The sequence below is a fragment of the Vidua chalybeata genome, chromosome 33 (assembly GCF_026979565.1).
Source record: "Vidua chalybeata isolate OUT-0048 chromosome 33, bVidCha1 merged haplotype, whole genome shotgun sequence".
NCBI lineage: Eukaryota > Metazoa > Chordata > Aves > Passeriformes > Viduidae > Vidua > Vidua chalybeata.
In genome coordinates this window covers 344,690-372,153 of record NC_071562.1, presented here as the reverse complement: position 1 = coordinate 372,153, position 27,464 = coordinate 344,690, and the positions used below count along the sequence as shown (strand labels likewise).

General features: G+C 59.9%; 4 protein-coding genes across 8 annotated transcripts; 1 reads left to right on the top strand and 3 right to left on the bottom strand.

Annotated features, from left to right (window-relative positions):
• Positions 1 to 798: 798 nt before the first annotated feature.
• On the bottom strand, positions 799 to 10,767 carry LOC128802091 (macrophage mannose receptor 1-like). Of its 3 annotated transcripts, XM_053968305.1 has the most exons (8): positions 10,561 to 10,764; positions 9,358 to 9,558; positions 9,018 to 9,095; positions 7,347 to 7,406; positions 5,595 to 5,987; positions 2,944 to 3,089; positions 1,793 to 1,902; positions 799 to 1,107 (listed from the first exon to the last, which is right to left on the bottom strand). In XM_053968305.1, the coding sequence occupies exons 1-8, from the start codon at positions 10,610 to 10,612 to the stop codon at positions 981 to 983; spliced, it is 1,167 nt and encodes a 388-aa protein (XP_053824280.1). In that variant the 5' UTR covers positions 10,613 to 10,764; the 3' UTR covers positions 799 to 980. The 3 variants fall into 3 exon arrangements, with proteins under 3 accessions (XP_053824280.1, XP_053824278.1, XP_053824279.1); XM_053968303.1 differs by having other exon boundaries at positions 9,358 to 10,767; XM_053968304.1 differs by lacking the exon at positions 9,018 to 9,095 and having other exon boundaries at positions 9,358 to 10,763.
• Positions 10,768 to 12,886: 2,119 nt separating this feature from the next.
• Positions 12,887 to 15,123, bottom strand: TRAPPC5 (trafficking protein particle complex subunit 5). Its single transcript, XM_053968325.1, has 2 exons — positions 15,037 to 15,123; positions 12,887 to 13,481 (listed from the first exon to the last, which is right to left on the bottom strand). The coding sequence occupies exon 2, from the start codon at positions 13,473 to 13,475 to the stop codon at positions 12,909 to 12,911; it is 567 nt and encodes a 188-aa protein (XP_053824300.1). The 5' UTR covers positions 13,476 to 13,481; positions 15,037 to 15,123; the 3' UTR covers positions 12,887 to 12,908.
• PCP2 (Purkinje cell protein 2) lies at positions 14,925 to 20,829 on the top strand. Its single transcript, XM_053968235.1, has 5 exons — positions 14,925 to 15,072; positions 18,552 to 18,619; positions 19,317 to 19,428; positions 19,886 to 20,022; positions 20,608 to 20,829. The coding sequence occupies exons 1-5, from the start codon at positions 14,925 to 14,927 to the stop codon at positions 20,611 to 20,613; spliced, it is 471 nt and encodes a 156-aa protein (XP_053824210.1). The 3' UTR covers positions 20,614 to 20,829.
• Positions 20,830 to 21,499: 670 nt separating this feature from the next.
• On the bottom strand, positions 21,500 to 27,463 carry LOC128802114 (protein PET100 homolog, mitochondrial). 3 transcript variants are annotated; one of them, XM_053968328.1, is made up of 4 exons: positions 27,319 to 27,463; positions 25,607 to 25,693; positions 24,533 to 24,565; positions 21,500 to 23,270 (listed from the first exon to the last, which is right to left on the bottom strand). In XM_053968328.1, exons 1-4 carry the CDS (start codon positions 27,430 to 27,432, stop codon positions 23,211 to 23,213), a joined length of 294 nt encoding a protein of 97 aa, XP_053824303.1. In that variant the 5' UTR covers positions 27,433 to 27,463; the 3' UTR covers positions 21,500 to 23,210. The 3 variants fall into 3 exon arrangements, with proteins under 3 accessions (XP_053824303.1, XP_053824304.1, XP_053824305.1); XM_053968329.1 differs by having other exon boundaries at positions 27,340 to 27,463; XM_053968330.1 differs by lacking the exon at positions 24,533 to 24,565.
• Between the last annotated feature and the right edge of the window lies 1 nt (position 27,464).

The following is a 27,464-nucleotide window of genomic DNA, read 5'->3' as shown; positions in this document are numbered from 1 at the left end:
GATAATTTATGGGACAATAAACCGGGATCAGCTCCAAGGGGATTTGACGGGAATCGGCCCCAAAAAATTCCAGGAATGTCCGGCCGGGAACGTCCGGCCAAGGGGCAAAGGTCACGGCCGGGAATGTCCGGACAGGAATGTTCAGCCGGGAATGTTCAGCCGGGAATGTCCAGCCAGGAATGTTCAGCTGGGAATGTCCAGCCGGGAATGTCCATCTGGGAATGTCCAGACAGGAATGTCCAGCTGGGAATGTCCGGCCAGGAATGTCCATCTGGGAATGTCCAGCTGGGAATGTCCAGCCTGGAATGTCCAGCTGGGAATGTCCAGCCTGGAATGTCCAGACAGGAATGTCCAGCTGGGAATGTCCAGCCTGGAATGTCCGGCCAGGAATGTCCAGCCAAGGGGCAAAGGTCATGGCCGGGAATGTCCAGCCAGGAATGTTCAGCCGGGAATGTCCAGCCAGAATGTCCAGCTGGGAATGTCCAGCTGGAATGTCCAGTAGGGAATGTCCAGTTGGGAATGTCCAGCAGGGAATGTCCAGCCAGGAATGTCCAGCAGGGAATGTCCAGACAGGAATGTCCAGCCTGGAATGTCCGGACAGGAATGTCCGACTAAGGGGCAAAGGTCATAGCCGGACATTTGGGGTCGTAGTCTGGGAATGGATCCGAGTGTCCGGCAGGATTTGGGGAATTCTGGGATTTTGGGAGTTCTGGGATTTTGGGAATTTCAAGATTTTGGGACTTCCAGAATTATGACAAGGAAATTCTGAGATTTTGGGAAAGGACTCGCCCAGGATTTTGGGGTGAATTCCCCGGATTTGGGGTCAGGGAGGTCCCAGTATGATCCCAGTACACACACACATTTATTGTTATTTTTTCCCCAATTCCCAGGATTTTGGGTTGAATTCCCGGATTTTGGGGTGAATTCCCGGATTTTGGGTTGAATTCCCGGATTTTGGGGTGAATTCCCGGGATTTGGGGTCACAGGGGTCCCTCACACACCCAGGTCAGGGGGGTCCCGCAGGGGTAATCGGCCCAGAGCCCGTCCGGCCCCACGGCCGCGCAGTTCTCCAGGTTGCCCCCGTTGGGCTCGTCCTGGTGCCACCAACTGGCCCCAAAAAAAAAGTAAAAAACGGGATCAGGATCCCAAAAAGCCCAAAAATCCCACTCCAAATTCCACCCAAATCGCAAAAAAAACCCAAAATCCCGCGCAAATCCCCACCAAATTCTCTCCAAATCGCAAAACGCCGCCCCCGAAATTGTCCAAATTCCACAAATCCACCAAGTCCTCTAAATGCCATAAATAATCCCAAAAATCCCAAAATTCACCTAAATAATCCCATAAATCCCCTAAGTAATCCCAAAATTACCCTAAATAATCCCGTATATCCCATAAATCCCCTAAATAATCTCATAAACCCTTAAATAATCCCATAAATCCCCTAAAGTATACCAAAAATACCCCGAAATAATCCCATAAATCCCCCCAAAAATCCCATAAATCACTCCAAATCCCATAAATCCCTGAAACCCTATAAACCCCCAAAATCCCATAAATTACCCCAAAAATCCTATTAATGGCCCCAAAAATCCCATTAAAAATCCCATTAAAAAATCCCATAAAAGATCCCAAAAATCCCATAAATTACCCCAAAAATCTCATTAAAAAAATCCCATAAATGACCCCAAAAATCCCATAAAAGATCCCAAAAATCCCATAAATGACCCCAAAAACCCCATTAAAAATCCCATAAGTGACCCCAAAACCCCGTAACTTGCCCCGGCAGCCCGACCTGTGCTCCCGGGTCACTTCGGAGCCGTCCCCGCGGGTCCAGGTCCCCTCCCGGTCCCGGTCGCGGATCCCGAGCCAGGACGGGCCCTGGAGCTGGGCCTGGACCAGGCGCTGGGGACCAGTACAGACCAGTACAGACCAGTACGGACCAGTATGGACCAGTACGGACCAGTATAAACCAGTACGGACCAGTACGGACCAGTATGGACCAGTACAGACCAGTACGGACCGGTATAAACCAGTATGGACCAGTACGGACCAGTATGGACCAGTATGGACCAGTACAGACCAATATAAACCAGTATGGACCAGTATGGACCAGTACAGACTGGTACGGACCGGTATAAACCGGTATGGACCAGTACGGACCAGTATAAACCAGTACGGACCGGTATAAACCAGTATGGACCAGTACGGACCAGTACGGACCAGTACGGACCAGTATGGACCAGTATGGACCAGTATGGGCCAGTATAAACCAGTATAGACCAGTATAAACCAGTACGGACCAGTATAAACCAGTATGGACCAGTATAAACCAGTACGGACCAGTACGGACCAGTATAAACCAGTACGGACCAGTATAAACCAGTACAGACCAGTACGGACCAGTATGGACCAGTACGGACCAATATAAACCAGTATGGACCAGTATGGACCAGTACAGACTGGTACGGACCAGTATAAACCAGTACGGACCAGTATGGACCAGTACGGACCAGTATGGACCAGTATAGACCAGTACGGACCAGTATAAACCAGTACAGACCAGTACGGACCAGTATGGACCAGTACGGACCAGTATAAACCGGTATGGACCAGTACAGACCAGTATGGACCAGTATTGGGATTTATGGGATTTATGTGTTTGTGGGGATTTGGGGACTTTTTTTTTTTTATTATTTTTTGGGATTTGGGGGGATTTATGGGAATTTGGGGAGATTTATAGGATTGGGGGGATTTATGGGATTTAGAGGTGATTTATGGGATTGGGAGATTGACGTGATTTTGGAGGATTTACAGCATTTATGGGATTCGGGGGATTTATGGGATTTGGAGGGAATTTGGGATTTTTTGGGGATTTATGGGATTTAGAGGGGATTTATGGGATTTTGGGATTTTTTTCGGGATTTCTGGGATTTGGGACCTCACCTTTTCCTCAGCATCGTCGACCTCGAGCAGCTGCGACCCCAAAGCCCAGCAGAAAGTTCTGGAATTCTCCCAGGAAGCGACGAAGTTGGAGAAGAAATAACAGGAATTCCGGAAAAAAACCCAACCCTGGGAGCAGGGCAGGAAATCTGGGAAAATCCCAAAAGATTTGGGGTCAAGATGAGGAAAATCCCAAAAATTTGGGGATGGGATTGAGGAAAATCCCAAAAATTTGGGGTCACGATGGGGGAAAATCCCAAAGATTTGAGGGGAAAATTTGGGATAATTTGGAAGAAATTGGGAACATTTGGAAGAAATTGGGGGAAAAGTGAGGAAAATTTTAAAAATTAGGAAAATTTGGGGGGGAAATCCAGAAAAATTGGGGGAAATTGTGGGAATTCTAGAAAATTGGGGAAAATTGGGGGGAAATTGGGGAAAATGAGGAAAACTTGGGAAAATATGGGGAAAATCTGGAAAATTTGATGAGAAATGGGGGAAAAGTTGGGGAAACTTGGGGGAAAGCTGGGAAAAATTTTTGAAAACTAGAGAAAACCTGGGGAAATGTGGGGAAAATTGGGAAAAATTTGGAAAAAATTTGAGGAAAACCTGGGAAAATCAGGGAAAAAAAAACTTGGAAAACTTGGGCAAAATTAGGGAAGATCTGAGGAAATTTGAAAAAAAAAATCTGGGGAAATTTGAAAAAAAAAGAGTAAAAATTAGGAAAATTTGGTGAAAAAATGAGGAAAAATTGGGGAAACTTGGGGGAAAATTTGGGAAAATTGGAAACCTTTTGGAAAAACTGATGAAAGATTGGGGAAAATCGGGGGAAAAGTGATGAAAAACCGAGTAAAAATTGGGGAAAATTTGAAGAAAAATCAGAGAAAATTTGAAAAAAAATGAGGAAAAATTGAGGAAAAATCAGGGGAAATTGGGAAAATTTGGGAAAATTTGGGAAAATTGTGGAAAATTCAGGCAAATTGACTCACAGGCCCGTGAGCAGATGTCGCAGCAGAGCCGTGGGCCAGCCAGCAGCACTGGTTGCCCTTTGCCCAAATTTGGGAAAATTTGGGAAATTTTTGGGAAAAAATGGGGGAAAAATGAAAGACATTGGGGGAAATTTGGGGGGAAATCCAGGAAAATTGGGGAAATTAGGGGAAAATTTGTGAAAATTGGAAAAATTTGGGAAAATTTGGGGGAAAATTGGGAAAAATTGGGGGAAAATTGGGAAAATAGAAAACTGTTGGAAGAAATTTGGAAAAATTTGGGAGAAATTTAGAAAAATTAGGGAAAATGAGGAGAACTGTGAAATTGAGGGGAAACTGGGGTAAAATCCGGAAAATTAAGGAAAATTTTAAAAGAAAAATTGGGGAAAATTTGAAGAAAAATTGGGGAAAACTGGGAAAATTTTGAGGGAAATCTGGAAAAATTGGGAAAAACTTGGGGAAAACTTGGGAAAATGTAGGAAAATTGGGGAAAATCGGGAAAATTTGGAAAAAAATGGGGAAAATTAAGGAAGAAATGGGGAAAATTGGGGAAAACCCTGAATCTAGCCTAGAAAATTGGGGGGAAATGGGAGAAAAAACAGGGAACAATTGGGAGAAATTTGAAAAAAATGAGGAAAAACCTGGGAAAATTTTGGGAAAATTGGGGAAATTTTGGGTAAACTGAGGAAATTTTACTCACAGGCCCACGAGCAGACGTCGCGGCGCGAGCCGTGGGCCAGTGGCCCCAGCTGCTCTTTGCCCACATTTTCCCAAGTTTTCCCAAGTTTGGGAAAAAATGGGGGAAAATTTGAAGAAAAATTGGGGGAAAATCTGAAGAAAAATTAGGAAAATGGAGGAAAATACAGAAAAATCGGGAAAATTTTGGGAAAATTTGAAAACTTATCAGAAAAAATTGGAAAAATTGGGGAAAACTGGGGAAAATGGGGAAAATTTGATGAAAATTGGGGGGAAATTGACGAAAATTGGGGAAAATCTGGAAAATTTGGGAAAATTTGGGAAAAATTGGGAAAATCAAGGAAAAATTGGGAAAAATTTGGGAAAACCCTGAATCTAGCCTGAAAAAGTAGGGGAAAACGGGGGAGAAGTTGGGAGAATTTTGGAAAATTTTGGAAAAAATGGGGGAAAATTCGTGAGATTGGGGAAAATTGGGGAAAATATGAAGAAAAACCTGGGGAAATTGATGAAAAAATCAGGGAAAATTTGAAAAAAATTGGGAAAGATGGGAAAATTGGGAAATTTGGGGAAATTTGGGGGAAAATTTGAAGGAAATTTGGGAAAATTGAGGAAATTACAGAAAAATCAGGAAAATCTTTGGAAATTTATCAGAAAAAATGGGGAAAATTGGGGAAAACTGGGGAAAATTTGGGGAAAATCTGGAAAAAGTGGGGAAAATCTGGAAAAATTGGGAAATCTGGGAAACATCTGGAAGAATCAGGAAAAATCGGGGGAAATTGCGAAAAATTAAGGAAAATTGAGAAAATTTTGGGTAAAACCCCTGAATCCAACCTAGAAAATTGTGGGGAAATGGGAGAAAAATTGGGGAACAATTGGGGAAAATTTGAAAAAAATCTGGAAAAACCTGAGAAAATTTTGCCAAAATTTGGGGGAAATTTGGGGGAAATTTGGGTAAACTGAGGAAGCTGGACTCACAGGCCTGCGAGCAGACGTCGCGGCGCGAGCCGTGGGCCAGCCAGCGGCTCCAGTTGCCGGTCCCGCCGTAGAGCACCACGCGGTTCTGCCGCTCGTGGCCGAAGTTGAAGTGGAGGCCGGTGCCGGCCAGGGCCAGCAGAGCCCCGCGGCCGCAAGCCCAGCGCTGCAGCCGCGCGTCCTCGCGGCACGGCCGCAGCCGCACCAGCGCACCCGGCGCCTCGGCGGCGGCCCCCGCGCACCAGCCGGTGGCCACGTGCCGCAGGAGCCCCCCCGGGAGCCACTGGAAGAGCTGGGATGGGGACGAGGGGACGCAGTGGGCCAGCGAGAGCCACTGCCCGGTGGCCACCACGCAGCCGGAGTGGTGCTGGTTGTAGAGCAGGAAGGAGGTGGAGGCTGCGGGGACAGGGGACACGTGGTGGCTACCAGGACTTGGCCAGTGGCCACCAGGATTTGGTCGGCGGCCACCAGGATTTGGCCAGTGGCCACCAGGAGATGGCCAGGGGCCACCAGGATTTGGCCAGTGGCCACCAGGATTTGGCCAGTGGCCACCTGATCTGGCCAGTGGCCACCAGGAGATGGCCAGGGGCCACCAGGAGATGGCCAGTGGCCACCTGGATTTGGCCACCTGGCTAGGTGTAGAGAATGGAGGGGGACACTGCAGGGACATGGGGACACTGAGGGGACACTGTGGGAGGGGACAGGTGACAATGAACAGGTGACAAGGGACAGGCGACATTAGGAGGGGACAGGTGACAGGTGACAGGTGACAGGGACAGGTGACACCGGGAGAGGACAGGTGACAGGTGACAGGGACAGGTGACAGGGACAGGTGACACTGGGAGAGGACAGGTGACAGGTGACAGGTGACAGGGACAGGTGACAGGGACAGGTGACACTGGGAGAGGACAGGTGACAGGTGACAGGGACAGGTGACAGGGACAGGTGACAGGTGACAGGTGACAGGTGACAAGGGACAGGTGACAGGGACAGGTGACAATGGACAGGTGACAGGGACAGGTGACAGGGACAGGTGACACTGGGAGAGGACAGGTGACAAGTGACAGGGACAGGTGACAGGTGACAGGGACAGGTGACACTGGGAGAGGACAGGTGACAGGTGACAGGGACAGGTGACAGGTGACAGGTGACAATGGACAGGTGACAGGGACAGGTGACAAGGGACAGGTGACAGGGACAGGTGACAATAGACAGGTGACGTTAGGAGGGGACAGGTGACAGGTGACAAGGGACAGGTGACAGGGACAGGTGACAGGGACAGGTGACAGGTGACAGGGACAGGTGACAGGGACAGGTGACAATGGACAGGTGACAGGGACAGGTGACAGGTGACAGGGACAGGTGACAATGGACAGGTGACAGGGACAGGTGACAGGTGACAGGGACAGGTGACAGGGACAGGTGACAGGGACAGGTGACAATGGACAGGTGACAGGTGACAGGGACAGGTGACAGGGACAGGTGACAGGTGACAGGGACAGGTGACAAGGGACAGGTGACAAGGGACAGGTGACATTGGGAGGGGACAGGTGACAGGGACAGGTGACAGGGACAGGTGACATTGGGAGGGGACAGGTGACAGGGACAGGTGACAGGGACAGGTGACAGGTGACAGGGACAGGTGACAAGGGACAGGTGACAAGGGACAGGTGACATTGGGAGGGGACAGGTGACAATGGACAGGTGACAATGGACAGGTGACAGGGACAGGTGACAGGGACAGGTGACACCAACCTGCTGCTGGTGGCGGCTCCTTCACCTTCTCAGCCTCCAGGGCGGCCTCCAGGGCCGCAACTGTGGGGACACCAAGGGGACATTTTGGGGACATTCTGGGGACATTTTGGGGACATTCTGGGGACATTGCACCAACCTCGAGAATATCCCCAAATTTCCCCAAAAATCCCCCCTCAAAACAGCCTCAAATCCCCCCAAAATCATACCCAAAATCCTCCCAAAAATCCCCCAAAAATCTCCTCAAACTCCAAAAAATTCCCCAAAATCTCCCCAAAATCCACCCCAAAACCCCAAAATTCACCCCAAACCCCCAAAATCCCCAAAAAATCTCCCCCATAAACTCCCCCAAAATTCCCCCAAAATCCCTCCAGACCCCCCTAAAATATTTTCCAAAAAATTCCCAAACTTCCCCCCAACATTGCCCCAAAATCTCACCAAGCCCCCAATATTCCCCCAAAATTCTCCCCAAAACTGCCCCAAAATTCCCCCAAAATCTCCCCAGATTCCCCCCAAAACCCAAAAAAACCACCAAAAAAACCTCAAAAATTAAAAAATAAATTCCCCAAAAAATCTCAAAAAAATCCTAAAAAAAAAAAAACCAAAAAAATCTCAAAAAAATCCCCCAAAACCTGCCAAAATCCGTAAAAAATAATTTAAAAAATCCCCAAAAATCCTCAAAAAATTAAATAAAAAATCCCCAAAAAATCCCTCAAAATCCCCAAAAAATCCTCAAAAAAAATCACAAAAAAAAAATCACCAAAAATCCATAATTTTTTTTTTAATCCTAAAAAATCCCCAAAATTCCTCCAAAAATTCAATTTAAAATCCCCCCCAAAATCCCAAAAATCCTCCAATTCCTGAACCAGTGCGGCGCGCACCGAGCATCCGCAGCAGCAGCAGCAGCGTCACCGTCAGGGCCACCAGGGAAAAAAAATCCCAAAATAATCCTAAAAAAGCCAAAAAATTCCCTAAAAAAATCCCTCCAAAAAATCCCCCAAAAGCCCCAAAATTTCCCTAAAAAATCCCCCGATAATCCCCAAAAAAATCCCTAAATAGCCAAAGAAATCCTAAAAAAAAATCCCCAAAAATCCTTAAAAATTCCCAAAAATCCCCCCAAAAATCCCCAAAGAACCCCAAAAATACCCCCAAAAAAATCCCCAAAGACCCAAAAATATTAGAATAAATTTTTAAAAACCCCAAAACCTCCAAAAATTCCCCAATTCCCGACTCACTGCGGTGCGCGCCGAGCGTCCCCAGCAGCAGCAGCAGCATCACCGCCAGGGCCACCAGGGAAAAAAACCCAAAATAATCCTATAAAAAAGCCCCAAAATTCCCTAAAAACTCCCTCAAAAAATAAAAAAAAAAATCCCCCAAAATAATCCGAAAAAAAATTCCCAAATAATCCTCAAAAAATCCCCATAAATTCAAAAAAAAAAAAAATCCCCCAAAAATCCCAAAAAAGTCCCCAAAAAATCCCAAGAAAAACCAGAAAAAATCCCACAAAAAGTCCCAAATAATCCAAAAAAATAAAAAAAAAATCCTCAAAAATCCCCAAAAAATCCCCAAAAAAACCCAAAAATCCTCAAAAAAAAATCCCCCAAACCCCCAAAAATATTAGAATAAATTTTTAAAACCCCCAAAACCCCAAAAATCCCCCAATTCCTGACTCACTGCGCCGTGCCCCAAGTGTCCCCAGCAGCAGCAGCAGCGTCACCGCCAGGGCCACCAAGGAAAAACCCCAAAATAATCCTAAAAAAGCCAAAAAATTCCCTAAAAAAATCCCTCCAAAAATCCCCCAAAAGCCCCAAAATTTCCCTAAAAAATCCCCAGATAATCCCCAAAAAAAATCCCCAAATAGCCAAAGAAATCCTAAAATAAAATCCCAAAGAAATCCCAAAAAAATCCTCAAAAATTCCCAAAAATCCCCCCAAAAATCCCCAAAACCCCAAAAATATTAGAATAAATTTTTAAAACCCCAAAACCCCCGAAACTCCCCCAATTCCCGACTCACTGCGGCGCGCGCCGAGCGTCCCCAGCAGCAGCAGCAGCGTCACCGCCAGGGCCACCAGGGCCACCAGGGCCACCAGGGCCACCGGGGCCACCCGCGGGGCCGGCCGGGGGGGGGAGGGGCGCGCCTTGGGGGGCGGCCCCGCGGTGGGGGAGGGGTCCAGGGGCTCGTAGGGGTCCTCGTCGGGCGGGGGGTGGGGACAGCCTGGGGGCACAGAGGGGACAGCGGCGGGGGTGGCACCTGGGGACGTCTGGAGGGCTTGGGGACAGGGTTGGGGACGTCTGGAGGGGTTGGGGACAGCGCTGGTGGCACCTGGGGACATCCAAAGGGGTTGGGGACAGGGTTGGGGACATCTGGAGGGGTTGGGGACACCTCTGGTGGCACCTGGGTACATCTAAAGGGGGTTGGGGACATCCTTGGGGACGTCTGGAGGGGGTTGGGGACAGCAATGGTGGCACCTGGGGACGTCTGGAGGGGTTGGGGACATGGTTGGGGACATCTGGAGGGGTTGGGGACAGCTCTGGTGGCACTTGGGGACATCCAAAGGGGTTGGGGACGGGTCTGGGGACATCTGGAGGGGTTGGGGACAGGTTTGGGGACATCTGGAGTGGCTGGGGACAGGTTTGGGGACATCCAAAGGGGGTTGGGGACATCCTTGGGGACATCTGGAGGGGTTGGGGACAGTGCTGGTGGCACTTGGGGACATCCAAAGGGCTTGGGGACAGGTTTGGGGATCTCTGCAGGGGGTTGGGGACACCCTTGGGGACATCCCTGGGGCATCTAAAGAAGTTTGGGACAGCGCTGGTGGCACCTGGGGACAGATTTGAGGACATCTGGAGGGGTTGGGGACAGCAATGGTGGCACCTGGGGACACCCACAGGGGTTGGGGACCCTTCCCTGGTGCCACCACCCACGCTGGGGACACCTTTTGGTCACTTGGGACAGGGAGGTGACACTGGGGACAGGGAGGTGACACCAAAGACAGGACAGGGAGTGACACCGGGGACAGGGAGGTGACACTGGGGACATTGAGGTGACACTGGGGACAGGGATGTGACACTGGGGACAGGGAGGTGACACTGGGGACATTGAGGTGACACTGGGGACAGGGAGGTGACACTGGGGACAGGACAGGGAGGTGACACCGAGGACAGGGAGGTGACACCAGGGACATTGAGGTGACACTGGGGACATCGGTGGCCGTACCTTCCCCGCCTGCCCAGGCCATGTCCAGCGCGGTCTCGACGTTCCCGTACATTGTCCCCAACGTGTCCCCGAGCTGTCCCCAGCCGTGTCCCCAACGTGTCCCCAAGCTGTCCCCAGCCGTGTCCCCAATGTCCCCAATGTCCCCGAGCTGTCCCCAGTGTCCCTCACTGATAACGCCCGCAGGGGACAAGTTGGGGACAGGATGTCCCCTCCCCCCCCCCCGCGGTGGCCTCAGTGTCCCCTCCCCCCATCCCAACGGAGGTGGCACCAAGGGACTGTCCCCAACCGGGGGGTGGCCGGGGTGGCACTGTCACCAAGATGTCCCCATGGCCAGGGTGGCACTGCCACCAGCGTGTCCCCAAGGGTGGCACTGTCACCAAGGTGTCCCCATGGCCACGGTGTCCCTGTCACCAGGGTGGCACTGTCACCAAGGTGTCCCTGTCACCAGGCTGTCCCCAAGGGTGTCACTGCCACCAGGATGTCACCAGGCTGTCCCCAAGGCCAGGATGTCCCCAGGGTGGTCACCAGGGTGTCCCCAAGGGTGTCATTGTCCCCAGAATGTCTCCACAGTGTCCCCAAGCCCCTGTCCCTTGTCCCCAGGGAGTCCCCACAATGTCCCCACAGTGTCCCCAAGTCCCTGTCCCTGTCCCCAGAGTGTCCCCAAGCCTCGCCCCTCCCCCCCAGGATGTCCCCAAGGCCACACAGGAAGAGCCGGGCGCTATCGGCCCCGGCCAGTCCTGGCCACCTCCTGTCCCCTGTGTCACCTCCTGTCCCCTCAGTGTCCCCAAATGTCCCCCAGTGTCCCCTCAGGGGACACTGGGGGACATTTGGGGACACTGAGGGGACACTGAGGTGACATTTGGGGATATTGGGGTGACATCTGGGGACCCTGAGGTGACATTTGGGGACACACGCCATCCCCGCAGCTCCACGGCCCCACCCCCGGCCGCGCAGCGATTGGTCGATCCCACTGATTGACACACACGCGGACCAATCGGAGGCGAGCATCGCCCAAACGCGGAAGCGCCCGCCGCTGGTGTCCCAACTCCCCGTCTTGTGATTGGCTGATACCTTTGATTTGCAGGCGAACGGACCAATAAAAACAGAGACCACATAAGCCGCGCTTCAATTGGCTTATCATCTTGATTGACGCAAGCGCGAGCCAATCAGAACAAAGCACCGCCCAAACACGGAATACGAACTTCTCCCGCGGGACTATTGGCCCCCCCCATCCAGATGTTGGGGTCCCCACCCAAATTTCAACGGCCCCATCCAGCTGTTGGGGTCCCCACCCTGACCATGGCGGGGGCCCTCCCCAGATGGGGTCTCCACCCACATTTCCCAGTCCCCGTTCCAGATGTTGGGGTCCCACCACCCCCCAGGGGCCCATCCAGGTGTTGGGGTCCATTCCAGATGTTGGGGGGGTCCCATCACCTCCCTGTCCCTCACTGCCCTGTCCCCACGGCACCGTGTGACAAGGCCGTGCTGTCGCCACCCCTCTGCAGGCTGTCCCCGTCCCTCCCACCTCTGTGACCCCCGTGACCCCATCTCTTTCCAGGCTGTCCCCACCCCTGTCCGGGCTGTCCCCACCCCTGTCCAGCCTGTCCCCACCCCTGTCCGGGCTGTCCCCACCCCTCACCCCCGTGTCCCCACCCCTGTCCGGGCTGTCCCCACCCCTCCCAACCCTCACCCCCGTGTCCCCATCCCTCTCCAGCCTGTCCCCGTGTCCCCACCCCTGTCAGTGCTGTCCCCATCCCTGTCCAGGCTGTCCCCACCCCTCACCCCCGTGTCCCCATCCCTCTCCAGCCTGTCCCCACCCCTGTCCGGGCTGTCCCCACCCCTCACCCCTGTGTCCCCACCCCTGTCCGGGCTGTCCCCACCCCTGTCCAGCCTGTCCCCACCCCTGTCCGGGCTGTCCCCACCCCTCCCACCCCTCACCCCCTTGTCCCCATCCCTCTCCAGGCTGTCCCCGTGTCCCCACCCCTGTCCGGGGCTGTCCCCATCCCTCTCCAGCCTGTCTCCACCCCTCAGCCCCGTGTCCCCAGATGTCCCCGTGTCCCCCCATGCCTCAGCGCCCCTCCAGCCTGATCCCACCAGTCACCCCCGTGTCCCCAGATGTCCCCGTGTCCCCCCATGCCTCAGCGCCCCTCCAGGCTGTCCCCACCCGTCACCCCCGTGTCCCCAGATGTCCCCGTGTCCCCCCATGCCTCAGCGCCCCTCCAGCCTGTCCCCACCCGTCACCCCCGTGTCCCCAGATGTCCCCGTGTCCCCCCATGCCTCAGCGCCCCTCCAGGCTGTCCCCACCCCTCAGCCCCGTGTCCCCAGATGTCCCCGTGTCCCCCCGTGCCTCAGCGCCCCTCCAGGCTCTTGTCGCGGGCGATCACGGCCTCGTCGAACTTGATCATGAGCGTGGTGCCCTTGTGCCAGTGGGCGCTGACGCGGGCGGGGAAGCCGGCGGCGCCCAGCACGGCCTCCAGCAGGCCGGCGGCGAAGGCGGCGCAGTTCAGCGAGCTGTTCTCGCGCGGCACCGACACGAACGTGTTCACCACGGGCTCCCGCTCGATCACGTAGAACGTGCGCTCGTCGTCGTTGGCCTGCTCCAGCTTGTCGGCCTCGCGCCCGAAAAGCGCCCTCCACAGCGGGCCCTTGACGAACAGCAGCACGCCCAGCACCTTGGTCTCGCGCCGGCCCGGCCTCTCGCGGGCCACCAGCGCGTCCAGGGCTCGCAGCCCCACGTGGTGGCCCAGCTGGGCCAGGCGGGCCTGCAGCTCGGCCACCGAGGCCACGCGGCGCTGGCAGTACTGCACCAGCTCCGAGAAGAGCAGCGCGAAGGCGGCCAGGGAGAGCTCGGAGCGCGGCCGGCCCAGCGCCCGCTCCAGCACCGGAGACTTGCCGCGGGTGAAACGGGAGTCCATGCCGGCCTGGGGGGGACACGGGGGTCTCAGGGGGGTTGAGAGGAGGTTGAGGGGGGTTGAGCGGGTCTCAGGGGGTTTGAGGGGGTCTCAGGGGGTTTGGGGGGGTCTCAGGGGGTTTAGGGAGTGTCTGAGGGGGTTTGGGGGGGTTTAGGAGGGTCTCAGGGGGTTTGGAGAGGGTTTAGGGGGTTTTAGGGGGTCTCAGGGGGTTTGAGAGGGTCTCAGGGGGTTTAGGGAGTGTCTCAGAGGGTCTCAGGGGCTTTAAGGGGGTCTCAGGGGGATTGAAGGGGCTGAGAGGGTTTAGGGGGGTCTCAGAGGGTTTGAGAGGAGTTTGAGGGGGTTTGAGAGGGTCTGAGGGGGATTGAGAGGGTCTCAGGGGGTTTGGGGGGGTCTCAATGGGTTTGGAGAGGATTTAGGGGGGTCTCAGGGGCTTTAGGGAGGATCTGAGGGGGTTTGAGGGAGGTCTGAAGGGAGTTTGAGAGGATTTGAGAGGGTCTCAGGGGGTTTAGGAAGGGTCTGAGGGGGATTGAAGGGGCTGAGAGGGTTTAGGGGGGTCTCAGAGGGTTTGAGAAGAGTTTGAGGGGGTTTGAGAGGGTCTGAGGGGGTTTAGGGAGGGTCTGAGGGGGATTGGGGGGGTTCTCAGGGGGTTTAGGGAGGGTCTGAGGGGGATTGAAGGGGCTGAGAGGGTTTGAGGGGGGTCTAAGGGGAGTTTGAGGGGGTTTGAGAGGGTCTGAGGGGGATTGAGAGGGTCTGAGGGGGATTGGGGGGGTCTTGGGGGGGGTCTCAGGGGGGTTTAGGGGGGGTCTCAATGGGTTTGGAGAGGGTTTAGGGGGGTCTCAGAGGGTTTAAGGGGGTCTCAGGTGGGTTTAAGGGGGTCTCAGTGGGTTCGAGAGGGTTTAGAGAGGGTCTGAGAGGATTAGGGAGCGTCTGAAGGGGGTCTGAGGGGTTCTGGGGTGGGTCTGAGGGGGTTTGAGAGGGTCTGAGGGGGGTCTGAGGAGGTTTAGGGAGGGTCTGAGGGGGTTTGGGGAGGGTCTGGGGGGTTTTGAGAGGGTTGGGGGGGGTCTGAGGGGGTTTAGGGAGGGTCTGAGGGGGTTTGGGGAGGGTCTGGGGGGTTTGATGGGGTTTTGAGAGGGTCTAAGGGGGGTCTGAGGGGGCTTAGAGGGGTCGGAGGTGGTCTAGGGAGGGTCTGGGGGGGTTTGAGGGGTACAGGGGGGTCAGGGGGACACAGGGGGGAGGTTTGAGGAGGGTCTGAGGGGGATTGGGGGGTTCTCAGGGGGTTTAAGAGAGTTTAGGGAAGGGTCTGGGGGTTTTTACGGAGGTTTTGAGGTTTATGGAGGGTCTGGGGGGGTTTGGGGACGGTTTGGGGGGGGTCGCTGGAGAGGGGTCGGACGGGGCTGGGGGGCTCTGAGGGGTCCCGGGGTTTTTCCGGGGCCCCTCCGCAGCGCTCGGTCGATGCGGGGCCGCGGCCGCGCCCTCGGGGGGCAGCGGGAGGCGGCGGGGCGGGACCGGTGCAGCGGAGGGAGGGACGGGAGGATCGGGGACCCCCGGGACCCCCGGGACCGACCTGGCAGCGAGCGGCCCGCTCCGCCGCGACAGCGCCGTGAAACGGCCGCAAAGCGCCGGGAAACGGCCGGAAAGCGCCGCGGGGGCGGGACCTGCGCCGCGGGGGCGGGGCTATGATGTGAGACCACGCCCCTTCCATGCGGCCACGCCCCCCGGGAGATGGGGACACGGGGGGACACGGGGGGGACACGGGGACAGCTGGTGACACCGCGCCCCTCCCCCCCAGCGACACCTGGGCCGCCAGCTGGGCGGGGGGAGGGGCGCGGATCCGCTGTGTCGTCACTGAGGGGGGAGGGTGACACCCCCCCCCCCCGGGGACACCTGGGACAAAAAAGGGGGGGGGACAGAGGGGACAGGGCCACCCATGGAGACATGGAGACACCCCCCCGTGTCACACGGGGCACCCCGGTGTCCCCCCAGCGTCCCCAGTGCCACACCAATGTCCCCCAGTGTCCCCCAGTGTCCCCCCAGTGTCCCCCAGTGTCCCCCCAGTGCCACCCCAGTGTCACCAGTGTGTCCCCAATGTCCCCCAGTGCCACCCCAGTGTCCCCCAGTGTCCCCCCAGTGCCACCCCAGTGTCCCCCAGTGCCACCCCAGTGTCACCAGTGTCCCCCAGTGCCACCCCAGTGTCACCAGTGTGTCCCCAATGTCCCCCAGTGCCACCCCAGTGTCCCCCAGTGTCCCTCCAGTGTCCCCCAGTGTCCCCCAGTGTCCCCCCAGTGCCACCCCAGTGTCCCCCAGTGTCCCCCAGTGTCCCCCAGTGTCCCCCCAGTGCGACCCCAGTGTCCCTCCAGTGTCCCCCCAGTGCCACCCCAGTGTCACCAGTGTGTCCCCAATGTCCCCCAGTGCCACCCCAGTGTCCCCCAGTGTCACCAGTGTGTCCCCAATGTCCCCCAGTGCCACCCCAGTGTCCCCCAGTGTCCCCCAGTGTCCCCCCAGTGCGACCCCAGTGTCCCTCCAGTGTCCCCCCAGTGTCCCCCAGTGTCCCCCAGTGTCCCCCAGTGTCCCCCCAGTGCCACCCCAATGTCCCCCAGTGCCACCCCAGTGTCCCCCCAGTGTCCCCCAGTGTCCCCCCAGTGCCACCCCAGTGTCCCCCAGTGTCCCCCCAGTGCCACCCCAATGTCCCCCAGTGCCACCCCAGTGTCCCCCAGTGTCCCCCCAGTGTCCCCCCAGTGTCCCCCCAGTGTCCCCAGTGTCCCCCCAGTGTCTCCTCTTTATGTCACCTGTCTCCCATTGGAGGGATCCTGGGGACACTGAGGGGACATTGAGGACACTGAGGGGACATTGGGGACATTGGGGACACTGAGGGGACATTGGGGACACTGAGGGGACATTGGGGACATTGGGGACACTGAGGGGACATTGGGGGCACTGAGGGGACATTGGGGACATTGGGGACACTGAGGGGACATTGGGGACACTGAGGGGACATTGGGGAGTTGGGGACAGCGGGGTCCCGATGTTGGGGACACGGGGACCTTGGGGACACCAGAGCCGTGGGGGGACACGCGGGGGACGGGGGGACACTGGTGACACTGGGGACCTTGGGGAGGACCTGGGGACATTGGGGTGGCACTGGGGGGACATTGGGGGACATTGAGGGGACACTGGGGGGGACACGGGGTCACTGCCCCAGGGAGTGTCCCCTGTGTCCCCAATGTCCCCAATGTCCCCCAATGTCCCCAATGGCACCAATGTCCCCAAATGTCCCCCAGTGCCACCCCAGTGTCCCCAATGTCCCCAAATGTCCCCCAGTGTCCCCCGGTGTCCCCGCGGGGGTTTGGTGGGTGCAATTAATTAAGCGCCATTTCGGTGATGGGTGTAATTAATTAAGCACAATGTTGTGGATGGGTGCAATTAATTAAGCGCCATTTCGTTAATTGCGCGCGGCTGCCAGGGGGGGATTGGGGACACGCGGGGGGGGAGGGGCGGGGGGGACACGGGGGGGACACGGGGGGGACACGGCGACAACCGGGACTCCACGGGGACCCCACAGCACCCACAGGGACCCCATGGAGACCCCACAGCACCCATGGGACCCCAAAGCACCCACAGGGACCCCAAAGCACCCACAGCCACCCCAAAGCGCCCACGGGAACCCCATGGAGACCCCACAGCGCTCATGGGACCCCGCAGCACCCATGGAGACATCAGAGCACCCATGGGACCCCAAAGCACCCACAGGGACCCCAAAGCACCCATGGGACTCCACAGCACCCACAGGGACCCCAAAGCACCCATGGGACCCCACAGACCCCATGGGGACACCACGGGGACCCCACAGCACCCACGGGGATCCCACAGCACCCACAGGGACCCCAAAGCACCCATGGGACCCCACAGGCCCCATGGGGACACCACGGGGACCCCACAGCACCCACGGGGATCCCACAGCACCCACAGGGACCCCAAAGCACCCATGGGACCCCACAGACCCCATGGGGACACCACGGGAACCCCACAGCGCCCGTGGGACCCCACAGCACCCACGGGGATCCCATGGAGACCCCACAGCACCCACAAGGACGCCACAGGGACCCCACAGCACCCATGGGACCCCATGGAGACCCCACAGCGCCCATGGGGACCCCACAGCACCCATGGAGACATCAGAGCACCCACGGGGACCTGCAGCATCCACGGGGACCCCATGGAGACCCCACAGCACCCACGGGGACCCCACAGCACCCACAGGGACCCCAAAGCACCAATGGGACCCCACAGACCCCATGGGGACACCACGGGAACCCCACAGCGCCCGTGGGACCTCACAGCACCCACGGGGAACCCACAGCACCCATGGCACCCCACAGCACCCATGGGACCCCACAGCATCCACGGGGACCCCAAAGCACCCATGGCACCCCACAGCACCCACGGGGAACCCACAGCACCCATGGGACCCCACGGAGACCCCACAGCACCCACGGGGACCCCGCAGCACCCACAGCGCTGATGGGGACCCCGTGGGACCCCCCCGGCCGCTGTTGCGCACACGCAGCACCCACGGGTGCCCCCCCCGCGCTCCCATCGTCCCCCTGTCCCCCCCCGTGTCCCCCCCCAATATCCCCCGTGTCCCCTCCCCAAACCCCCCCCGTGTCCCCCCGTGTCCCCTCCCCAAAACCCCCCCGTTCCCATGTCCCCCCCGTGTCCCCCGTGTCCCCCCCCGTGTCCCTCTGTCCCCCTCCCTGTCCCCCCCGTGTCCCCCCCTGTTCCCATGTCCCCCCCGTGTCCCCCCCTGTTCCCATGTCCCCCCCTGTCCCCGTGTCCCTCCCTGTTCCCATGTCCCCCCCGTGTCCCCCCTGTTCCCATGTCCCCCCCTGTCCCCGTGTCCCTCCCTGTTCCCATGTCCCCCCCGTGTCCCTCTGTCCCCCCCGTGTCCCCCCCTGTTCCCATGTCCCCCCCCGTGTCCCTCTGTCCCCCCCGTGTCCCCCCTGTTCCCATGTCCCCCCCCGTGTCCCTCTGTCCCCCTCCCTGTCCCCCCCGTGTCCCCCCCGGCCCCGCCGGGATAAGAAGGCCCCGCGGGGGCCGCTCCCCCCACCCGCGATGGCGGCCCCGGGGGCACCGAGCCCGAGCGCGCCGCGGTGAGGGGGGGCCGGAGACCCCCGGCTGGGGTTTGGGGGGGCCGGGGACCCCCGGCTGGGGTTTAGGGGGGCCGGGGGGGGCACGGGGGGCACCCCCGGGCGGGTTTTAGGGGGTCTGGGAGGATCCCTGGGGGGGGGGGGTTTGGGGGGGCAGGGGGAACCGGGGTGGGGCTTGGGGGGGCCGGGGGCGCACAGGGGGTTTTTGGGGGGTTGGGGGGACCCCTGGGGGGAGTTTTGGGGTCTCGGTGGGGCACAGGGACATCCCTGGGGGGTTTTGGGAGTTCCGGGGGCACCCCTGGGGGGATTTGGGGTATCCCTGGGGAGGGTTTGTGGGCCTGGGGGCACCCCCAGGTGGGGTTTGGGGGCGCTGGAGGGAGCCCTGGGGGGTTTTGGGGTACCTCGGGGGGGGGTTGGGGGTTTGGGGTATCCCGGGGGGTTTTGGGGTGCAGGGGTATCCCCGGGGGGGGGCGGTGCAAGGGGTGCCTTGAGGGGGGGTCCCCAGAGCGGGGGTCCCTGTTTTGGGGGGGGGGTCCCTGACGCGCTGTCCCCACAGTGGGGGTCCCCGAGGGGGGGTCCCCCGAACAGGGGGGGTTCCCTATTTTGGGGGTCCCTGTTTCAGGGGGGGTTCCCCGTTTTGGGGGGGTCTCTGATTTGGGGGTTCCCTGTTTTGGGGGGGTCCCCTGACTCTGTCCCGCAGGGGGGGTCCCCCGAGGGGGGGTCCCCCGAACAGGAGGGGTTCTTCTCGCTGCTGAGCTCTGTGCAGGGAACGCGCATGGACGAACAGCGCTGCAGCCTGGGGGGGGGCACCGGTGAGGGACACCGGGGGACACCGGGGACAGCGGGGGGACACCGGGGACGGGGGGAACACCGGGGGGACACCGGGGACACCGGGGGACAGCGGGGGGACACCGGGGACAGCGGGGGACAGCGGGGGACACCGGGGACGGGGGGGGACACCGGGGGGACACCGGGGACAAGGGGGACACCGGGGTGGACACCGGGGACGGGGCGGGGGGGGGCATCGGTGAGGGACACCGGGGACGGGAGGGGACAGGGGGGGACACCGGGGACAGAGGGGGGAGAGCGGGGACACCGGGGGGCACGGGGGGGACACCGGAGATAGAGAGGACACGGGGGAACAGTGGGGACAACGGGGGGACACGGGTGTCCCGAGGTGCCCATGGGTGCCCAAGGGTGCCCCCGGCACCCCCTGGGTGCCCCTGGTGCCCCCATGGGTGCCCCCGGTGACGCCGGTGCCCCCGGCAGGAGGAGGGGGCCCGGCGCCGCCGCCCCCCGAGCTGGCCTCGCTGCTGGACATGGTGGCCAGCTCGCAGGGCCGCAGGATGGACGAGCAGCGCCTGCCCGTGCCCCGGCTGCCCGGCTTCGGCTCGGGGGGCGCTCAGGTGGGCACGGGGGGCACCGGGGGGGTACCGGGGGGTACCGGGGGTCACCGGGGAGGCTTCGGCTCGGGGGGCGCGCAGGTGGGCACAGGGGGGGCACAGGGAGGGCACCGGGTGGGTACGGGGGGTACCAGGGGGGCTTTGGCTTGGGGGGCGCGCAGGTGGGCACCGGGGGCACCAGAGGGGTACTGGGGAGCACCGGGGGCCTTCGGCTTGGGGGGCGCACAGGTGGGCACGGGGGGCACCGGGGGGGTACTGGGGAGCACCGGGGTGCTTTGGCACGGGGGGCGCACAGGTGGGCACAAGAAGGGTATCGGGGGGTACCGGGGGGGGAGGCACGGGATGCACAGGTGGGATTTGGCTTAGGGGGGGGGCACAGGTGGGCACTGGGGGGCACGGGGGGGCACAGGGTGCTCTGTGAGAGCCCCAGGAATTTGGGGAGGGGGCTCCAGGCCTGGGGAGGGGGGGTCCCCACCAGTGGCATTTGGGGGGGGGCGCACCCAGAGGGGGCTGGGGGGGGGACTTGGGGACACCCAGGGAGGGCACCGGGGGCACCCCGCGAGTGCCCCTGCCCCCCTCTGCCCGCAGGACTGAACCCCCCGGACCCTCGGGACCCCCCCGGACCCCCTGGACCCTCGGGACCCCCCTGCACCCTCGGGACCCCCCCGGACCCGTCTCGGACCCTCGGGACCCCCCCTGGACCCCCGGGACCCTCCCAGACCCCCCCGGACACACCCGAGACCCCCCCAGACACCCGGGACCCCCCCGGCCCCTCCCCCGCCGTGTCCCCAATAAACCCTGAGCAATGGGGCCTGGCACCGGGGGTGGCACCCGTGGGGACCCTGGAGACACGGGGGTGGCACCGGTGCTGGCACTGGGCAGGGCATGACACTGGGGGTGGCACCTGTGGGGACCCTGGGGACACGGGGGTGGCACCGGGGATGCACCAGGGGTGGCACCAGGCATGGGGGTGACACTGGAGGTGACAATGGGGGTGGCACCGGTGGTGGCACTGGGCAGGGGGTGACACCGACACCTCTGGGGGTGGCACTGAGGGTGGCAGCAGGCAGGGGGGTGACACTGGGAGTGGCACTGGGCAAGGGGGGGCACCTGTGGGAACCATGGGGACACGAGGGTGGCACTGGGCAGGGGGTGACACCGACACCTCTGGGGTGGCACTGAGAGTGGCAGCAGGGAGGGGAGTGACACTGGGAGTGGCACTGGGCAGGGGGTGGCACTGACACCTCTGGGGTGGCACTGGGGGTGACACCCGTGGGGACTTTGGGGACACGGGGGTGGCACCAAGGGTGGCACTGGGGGTGACACCCGTGGGGACTTTGGGGACACGGGGGTGGCACCAAGGGTGGCACTGGGCGGGGGGGGGGGGGTGACACTGGGGATGGCACCAGGGGTGGCACCAACACCTCTGGGGGTGGCACCGGGCAGGGGGTGGCACCAAGCGATGCTCACAGCACTCAGGTGACATTAAGGGACACAGGACGCCCGTGGGGGTGGCACCAGGGGACCCCGAGGGGCACAGGTGGCACTAAGGGACGGCAGTGCCACCCTGGGGACACCCTGGGGACACCCTGCGGGCAGTGCCAGCGCCGTTTATTGGGGTGGGGACAGCCAGGGGTGCCACGTGTCCCCTGGCACGTCACACACGCGTCACACGAGGGCCACACACGTGTCACACGTGTCACACACGTGTCACCAGCAGCGCAGGGACACAGGGGCGGCCACGCAGCCACGGTGGCATCGGGGGAGGGAGGACACGTGTCCCTTGTGCCACCGACACGGGCACCCGAGGTGGCCACGCGTGGGCACCGATGGCCACAGCAGGTGACACTGGGGCTGTCCCTTTGTCACCAACGCTGTCACAGCGGGTGACACCAGGGCTGTCCCTTTGTCACCAACACTGTCACAGTGGGTGACAGCGGGGCTGTGCCCTTTGTCACCAACACTGTCACAGACAGTGACACCGGGGCTGTCCCTTTGTCACCAACACTGTCACAGTGTGACACCGGGGCTGTCACTGTCCCTTTGTCACCAACACTGTCACAGACAGTGACACCGGGGCCTGCCACTATCTCCTTTGTCACCAATGCTGTTGCACCGAGGCTGTCTCTGTCCCCTCTGTCACCAATGCTGTCACAGAGAGTGACACCAGGGCTGTCACTGTCCCTTTTGTCACCAACCCAGTCACAGTGTGGCACCGGGGCTGTCCCCTCTGTCACCAACGCTGTCACAAAGTGACACCGGGGTCTGCCACTGTCCCCTTTGTCACCAACACAGCCACAGCGTGTGACACCGGCTGTTATCACCATCCCCTTTGTCACCAACGCTGTCACAGCGAGTGACACCGGGGCTGTCCTGTCACCAACACAGTCACAGCGTGTGACACCAGCTGTTGTCACCGTCCCCTTTGTCACCAATGCTGTCACAGCGAGTGACACCGGGGCTGTCCCCTGTCACCAACACAGTCACAGCGTGTGGCGCCAACTGCTGTCACACGTCCCCTCTGTCCCCAACACAGCCACGGTGACAACACCAGGTTGTGCCCACAGTGACACAACGCTGCCACACGTCCCCTCTGTCACCAATGCCACCACAGCGATGGCACCAGGACACTGCCACACGTCCCTTTTGTCACCAGCAGGGTCACAGCGATGCCACCGATGCCATTGGCTGTTGTCACGCGTCCCCTCTGTCACCAATGCCACCACAGCGATGCCATTGTCACACTCTGTCACCAATGCTGCCAGTGATGCCACCGGGTGCTGTCACTGTCCCCTCTGTCACCAGCATGTGGCTGGCACCGGTGTCACGATGTGCCCACGGTGACAGGGCAGTGCCAGGCGTGTCCTGTGTCACCACCACGGCGCCGGTGTCACAGCAATGCCATGTCCCTGCTGTCACTGCCGTGTCCTCGCTGTCACTGTGTCCCTGTTGTCACCGCCGTGTCCCGTGGGTGGCCATGTGTCCCCGGTGTCGTTGCCATGTCTCTGCTGTCACCATGTCCTCGCTGTCACCGCTGTGTCCTGCAGGTGGCCGTGTGTCCCTGGTGTCACTGCCATGTCCCCGCTGTCACCGCCGTGTCCCAGGGGTGGCCGTGTGTCCCTGGTGTCACTGCCATGTCCCCGCTGTCACCGCCCGTGTCCCGGGGGTGGCCGTGTGTCCCCTCTGTCCCCTCACGCCTGTGTCCCCTTCCTCTCCTGCAGCCGCTGCTTCAGCTCAGCCATGGCCTGGCGCTGAGGGGACAGGGACACAGGGACACTGAGGGACAGGGACACTGAGGGGACAGGGACACTGAGGGACAGGGACACTGAGGGATAGGGACACTGAGGGGACAGGGACAGGGACACCGAGGGACAGGGACACTGAGGGGACAGGGACACTGAGGGACAGGGACAGGGACACTGAGGGACAGGGACACTGAGGGACAGGGACACTGAGGGGACAGGGACACTGAGAGGACAGGGAAACTGAGGGACAGGGACAGGGACACTGAGGGACAGAGACACTGAGGGGACAGGGACAGGGACACTGAGGGACAGAGACACTGAGGGGACAGGGACACTGAGGGGACAGGGACACTGAGGGGACAGGGACAGGGACACTGAGGGACAGGGACAGGGACACTGAGGGGACAGGGACAGGGACACTGAGGGACAGGGACAGGGACACTGAGGGGACAGGGACACTGAGGGGACAGGGACAAGGGACACTGAGGGACAGGGACAGGGACACTGAGGGGACAGGGACAGGGACACTGAGGGGACAGGGACACTGAGGGGACAGGGACAGGGACACTGAGGGACAGGGACAGGGACACTGAGGGGACAGGGACAGGGACACTGAGGGACAGGGACAGGGACACTGAGGGGACAGGGACACTGAGGGGACAGGGACAAGGGACAGAGAGCACAGGGACAGTGAGGGGACAGGGACAGTGAGGGGACAGGGACAGGGGACAAGCACAGGGACACAGGGACACAGGGAGACAGACAGGAATGGGGACAGGCTCAGGGGACAAGGACAGGGACAGGGGACACCAAGAGGGGACAGGGGACAGCAGGGACACGGGGGGACAGGCGGTGGCACCAGGAGTGTCCCCTGTGTGTCCTCTCTGTCCCCTCCTCACTGCCCCATGTGGCAGGGGACACCAAGGGGACACTGGGGACACCAGGGGGACACTGGGGACACCTTGGGGACACAGCCAGGGTAGGGCTGGACGCGTTGGGGACACTGCAAAGAGAGTTTGGGGACACTGGGGGGTGTTGGGGACACCTTGGGGACATCAAGGGGGGGTTGGGGACACTGGGGGTGGCATTGGACACTTTGGGGACACTGAGAAGGACATTGGGGACACGGAGGGGGACATTGGGGGGACACTGGGGGACACTGGGGACATTTGGGGACATTGGGGGACATTTGGGGACATTGACGGGACATTGGGGACGTTGGGGACGTTGAGGGGAAATCGGGGACATTGGGGACGTTGGTCTCTCACCCGTTCCGGGGTGTCCGGTGGGAAAATCTCCCTCTGCAAAGAGAGCGGCTCAGGGGAGGGGACAGCGGGGACAGGTGTCCCCAGGTGTGTCCCTGTGTGTCCCCAGGTGTGTCCCCAGGTGTGTCCCAGGTGTCCCCAGGTGTGTCCCCAGGTGTGTCCCAGGTGTCCCCAGAGTTGTCCCCAGGTGTGTCCCAGATGTCCCCAGGTGTCCCCAGGTATCCCAGGTGTGTCCCCAGGTGTGTCCCAGGTGTCCCCAGATGTGTCCCAGGTGTTCCATGTGTCCCCAGGTGTGTCCCAGGTGTCCCCAAGTGTGTCCCCAGGTGTGTCCCAGGTGTCCCCAGGTATCCCAGGTGTGTCTCAGGTGTGTCCCAGGTGTGTCCCCAGGTGTGTCCCAGGTGTCCCCAGAGTTGTCCCCAGGTGTCCCCAGGTGTCCCTGCAGTGTCCCAGGTGTCCCCAGGGGTGTCCCCAGGCGTCCCCAGTTGTCTCCAGGTGTCCCCACAGTGTCCCACGTGTCCCCAGAAGTGTCCCCAGGTGTGTCCCTGCAATATCCCAGGTGTACCCAGATGTCCCCACATGTCCCCAGGTGTCCCCAGGTATCCCAGGAATGTCCCCAGGTGTGTCCCAGGTGTCCCCGATGTCCCTGCAGTGTCCCATGTATCCCCAGGTGTGTCCCAGATGTCCCCAGATGTCCCAGGTGTCCCAGATGTGTCCCAGGTGTGTCCCAGGTGTCTCCAGGTGTGACCCAGGTGTCCCCAGGTGTCCCAGGTGTGTCTCAGGTGTCCCCAGGTGTGACCCAGGTGTCCCCAGGTGTCCCAGGTGTCCCCAGATGTGTCCCAGGTGTCCCCAGGTGTGTCCCAGGTATCCCAGGTGTCCCCAGGTGTCCCAGGGGTGTCCCAGGTGTCCCCAGGTGTGTCCCAGGTGTCCCCAGATGTGTCCCAGGTGTCCCCAGGTGTGTCCCAGGTATCCCAGGTGTCCCCAGGTGTCCCAGGGGTGTCCCAGGTGTCCCCAGGTGTGTCCCAGGTGTCCCAGGTGTCCCCAGGTGTCCCAGGTGTGTCCCCAGGTGTCCCAGCCCACCTTGCGGTCGATGACGTAGCGCTGGAAGAGCTCGGCCTGGTTGGAGACCCAGAACACGGCGACGGGGAAGGACAGGTACACACACATCTGTGGGGCACACCTGTGTCACCTGTGTCACCTGAGTGTCACCTGTGTCACACCTGTGTCACACCTGTGTGACCCCCCCCCAGACCCAGAACACGGCGACGGGGAAGGACAGGTACACACACATCTGTGGGGCACACCTGTGTCACCTGAGTGTCACCTGTGTCACACCTGTGTCACACCTGTGTGACCCCCCCAGACCCAGAACACGGCGACGGGGAAGGACAGGTACACACACATCTGTGGGGCACACCTGTGTCACCTGAGCGTCACTGTGTCACACCTGTGTGTCACTGTGTCACCTGAGTGTCACCTGTGTCACCTGAGTGTCACTGTGTCACACCTGTGTCACCTGAGTGTCACCTGAGTGTCACCTGTGTCACTGTGTCACACCTGTGTCACACCTGTGTCACCTGAGTGTCACCTGTGTCACTCACACCTGTGTCACACCTGTGTCACCTGAGTGTCACCTGTGTCACTGTGTCACACCTGTGTCACACCTGTGTCACACCTGTGTCACCTAAGTGTCACCTGTGTCACACCTGTGTCACACCTGTGTCACCTGTCACCTGTGTCACTGTGTCACACCTGTGTCACACCTGTGTCACACCTGTGTCACCTGAGTGTCACCTGAGTGTCACCTGTGTCACACCTGTGTCACACCTTTGTCACACCTGTGTCACCTGTCACCTGAGTGTCACCTGTGTCACTGTGTCACACCTGTGTCACACCTGTGTCACCTGAGTGTCACCTGTGTCACTGTGTCACACCTGTGTCACACCTGTGTCACCTGAGTGCCACCTGTGTCACACCTGTGTCACCTGTCACCTGAGTGCCACCTGTGCCACCTGTGTCACACCTGTGTCACACCTGTGTCACCTGAGTGTCACCTGTGTCACTGTGTCACACCTGTGTCACACCTGTGTCACCTGTCACCTGAGTGCCACCTGTGCCACCTGTGTCACACCTGTGTCACACCTGTGTCACCTGAGTGCCACCTGTGCCACCTGTGTCACACCTTTGTCACACCTGTGTCACCTGTCACCTGAGTGCCACCTGTGTCACTGTGTCACACCTGTGTCACCTGTCACCTGAGTGCCACCTGTGTCACACCTGTGTCACACCTGTGTCACCTGTCACCTGAGTGCCACCTGTGTCACTGTGTCACACCTGTGTCACCTGAGTGTCACCTGAGTGTCTCTGTGTCACCTGTGTCACACCTGTGTGACCCGTTCCCATTACCACATTCCCCTGTTCCCGTTCCCATTCCCGTTCCCATTCCCGTTCCCGTTCCCCCGTTCCCATTCCCGTTCCCCCGTTCCCGTTCCCCCGTTCCCATTCCCGTTCCCCCATTCCCGTTCCCGTTCCCATTCCCGTCCCCGCTCCCCGTTCCCGTTCCCATTCCCGTCCCCGCTCCCCCGTTCCCGTTCCCATTCCCGTCCCCGCTCCCCTGTTCCCATTCTCCCATTCCCGTTCCCGTTCCCGTTCCCGTTCCCATTCCCATTCCCGTCCCCGTTCCCGTTCCCATTCCCGTTCCCATTCCCGTTCCCATTCCCCCGTTCTCGTTCCCATTCCCGTTCCCATTCCCGTTCCCGTTCCCGTTCCCGTTCCCGTCCCCCCCCCCGCACCCTCAGGATCTCCAGCTTCACCCCCATGGCTCCTCCAGGCCCCCCGCGCTTCCGGCTCCGCCACCCCCGCAACACCGCTGCCTCCCATTGGTCGCGCCTCCAGCGCCGCCGCATTCTATTGGCCGAGAGCTGCGCTGAGGGGGCGG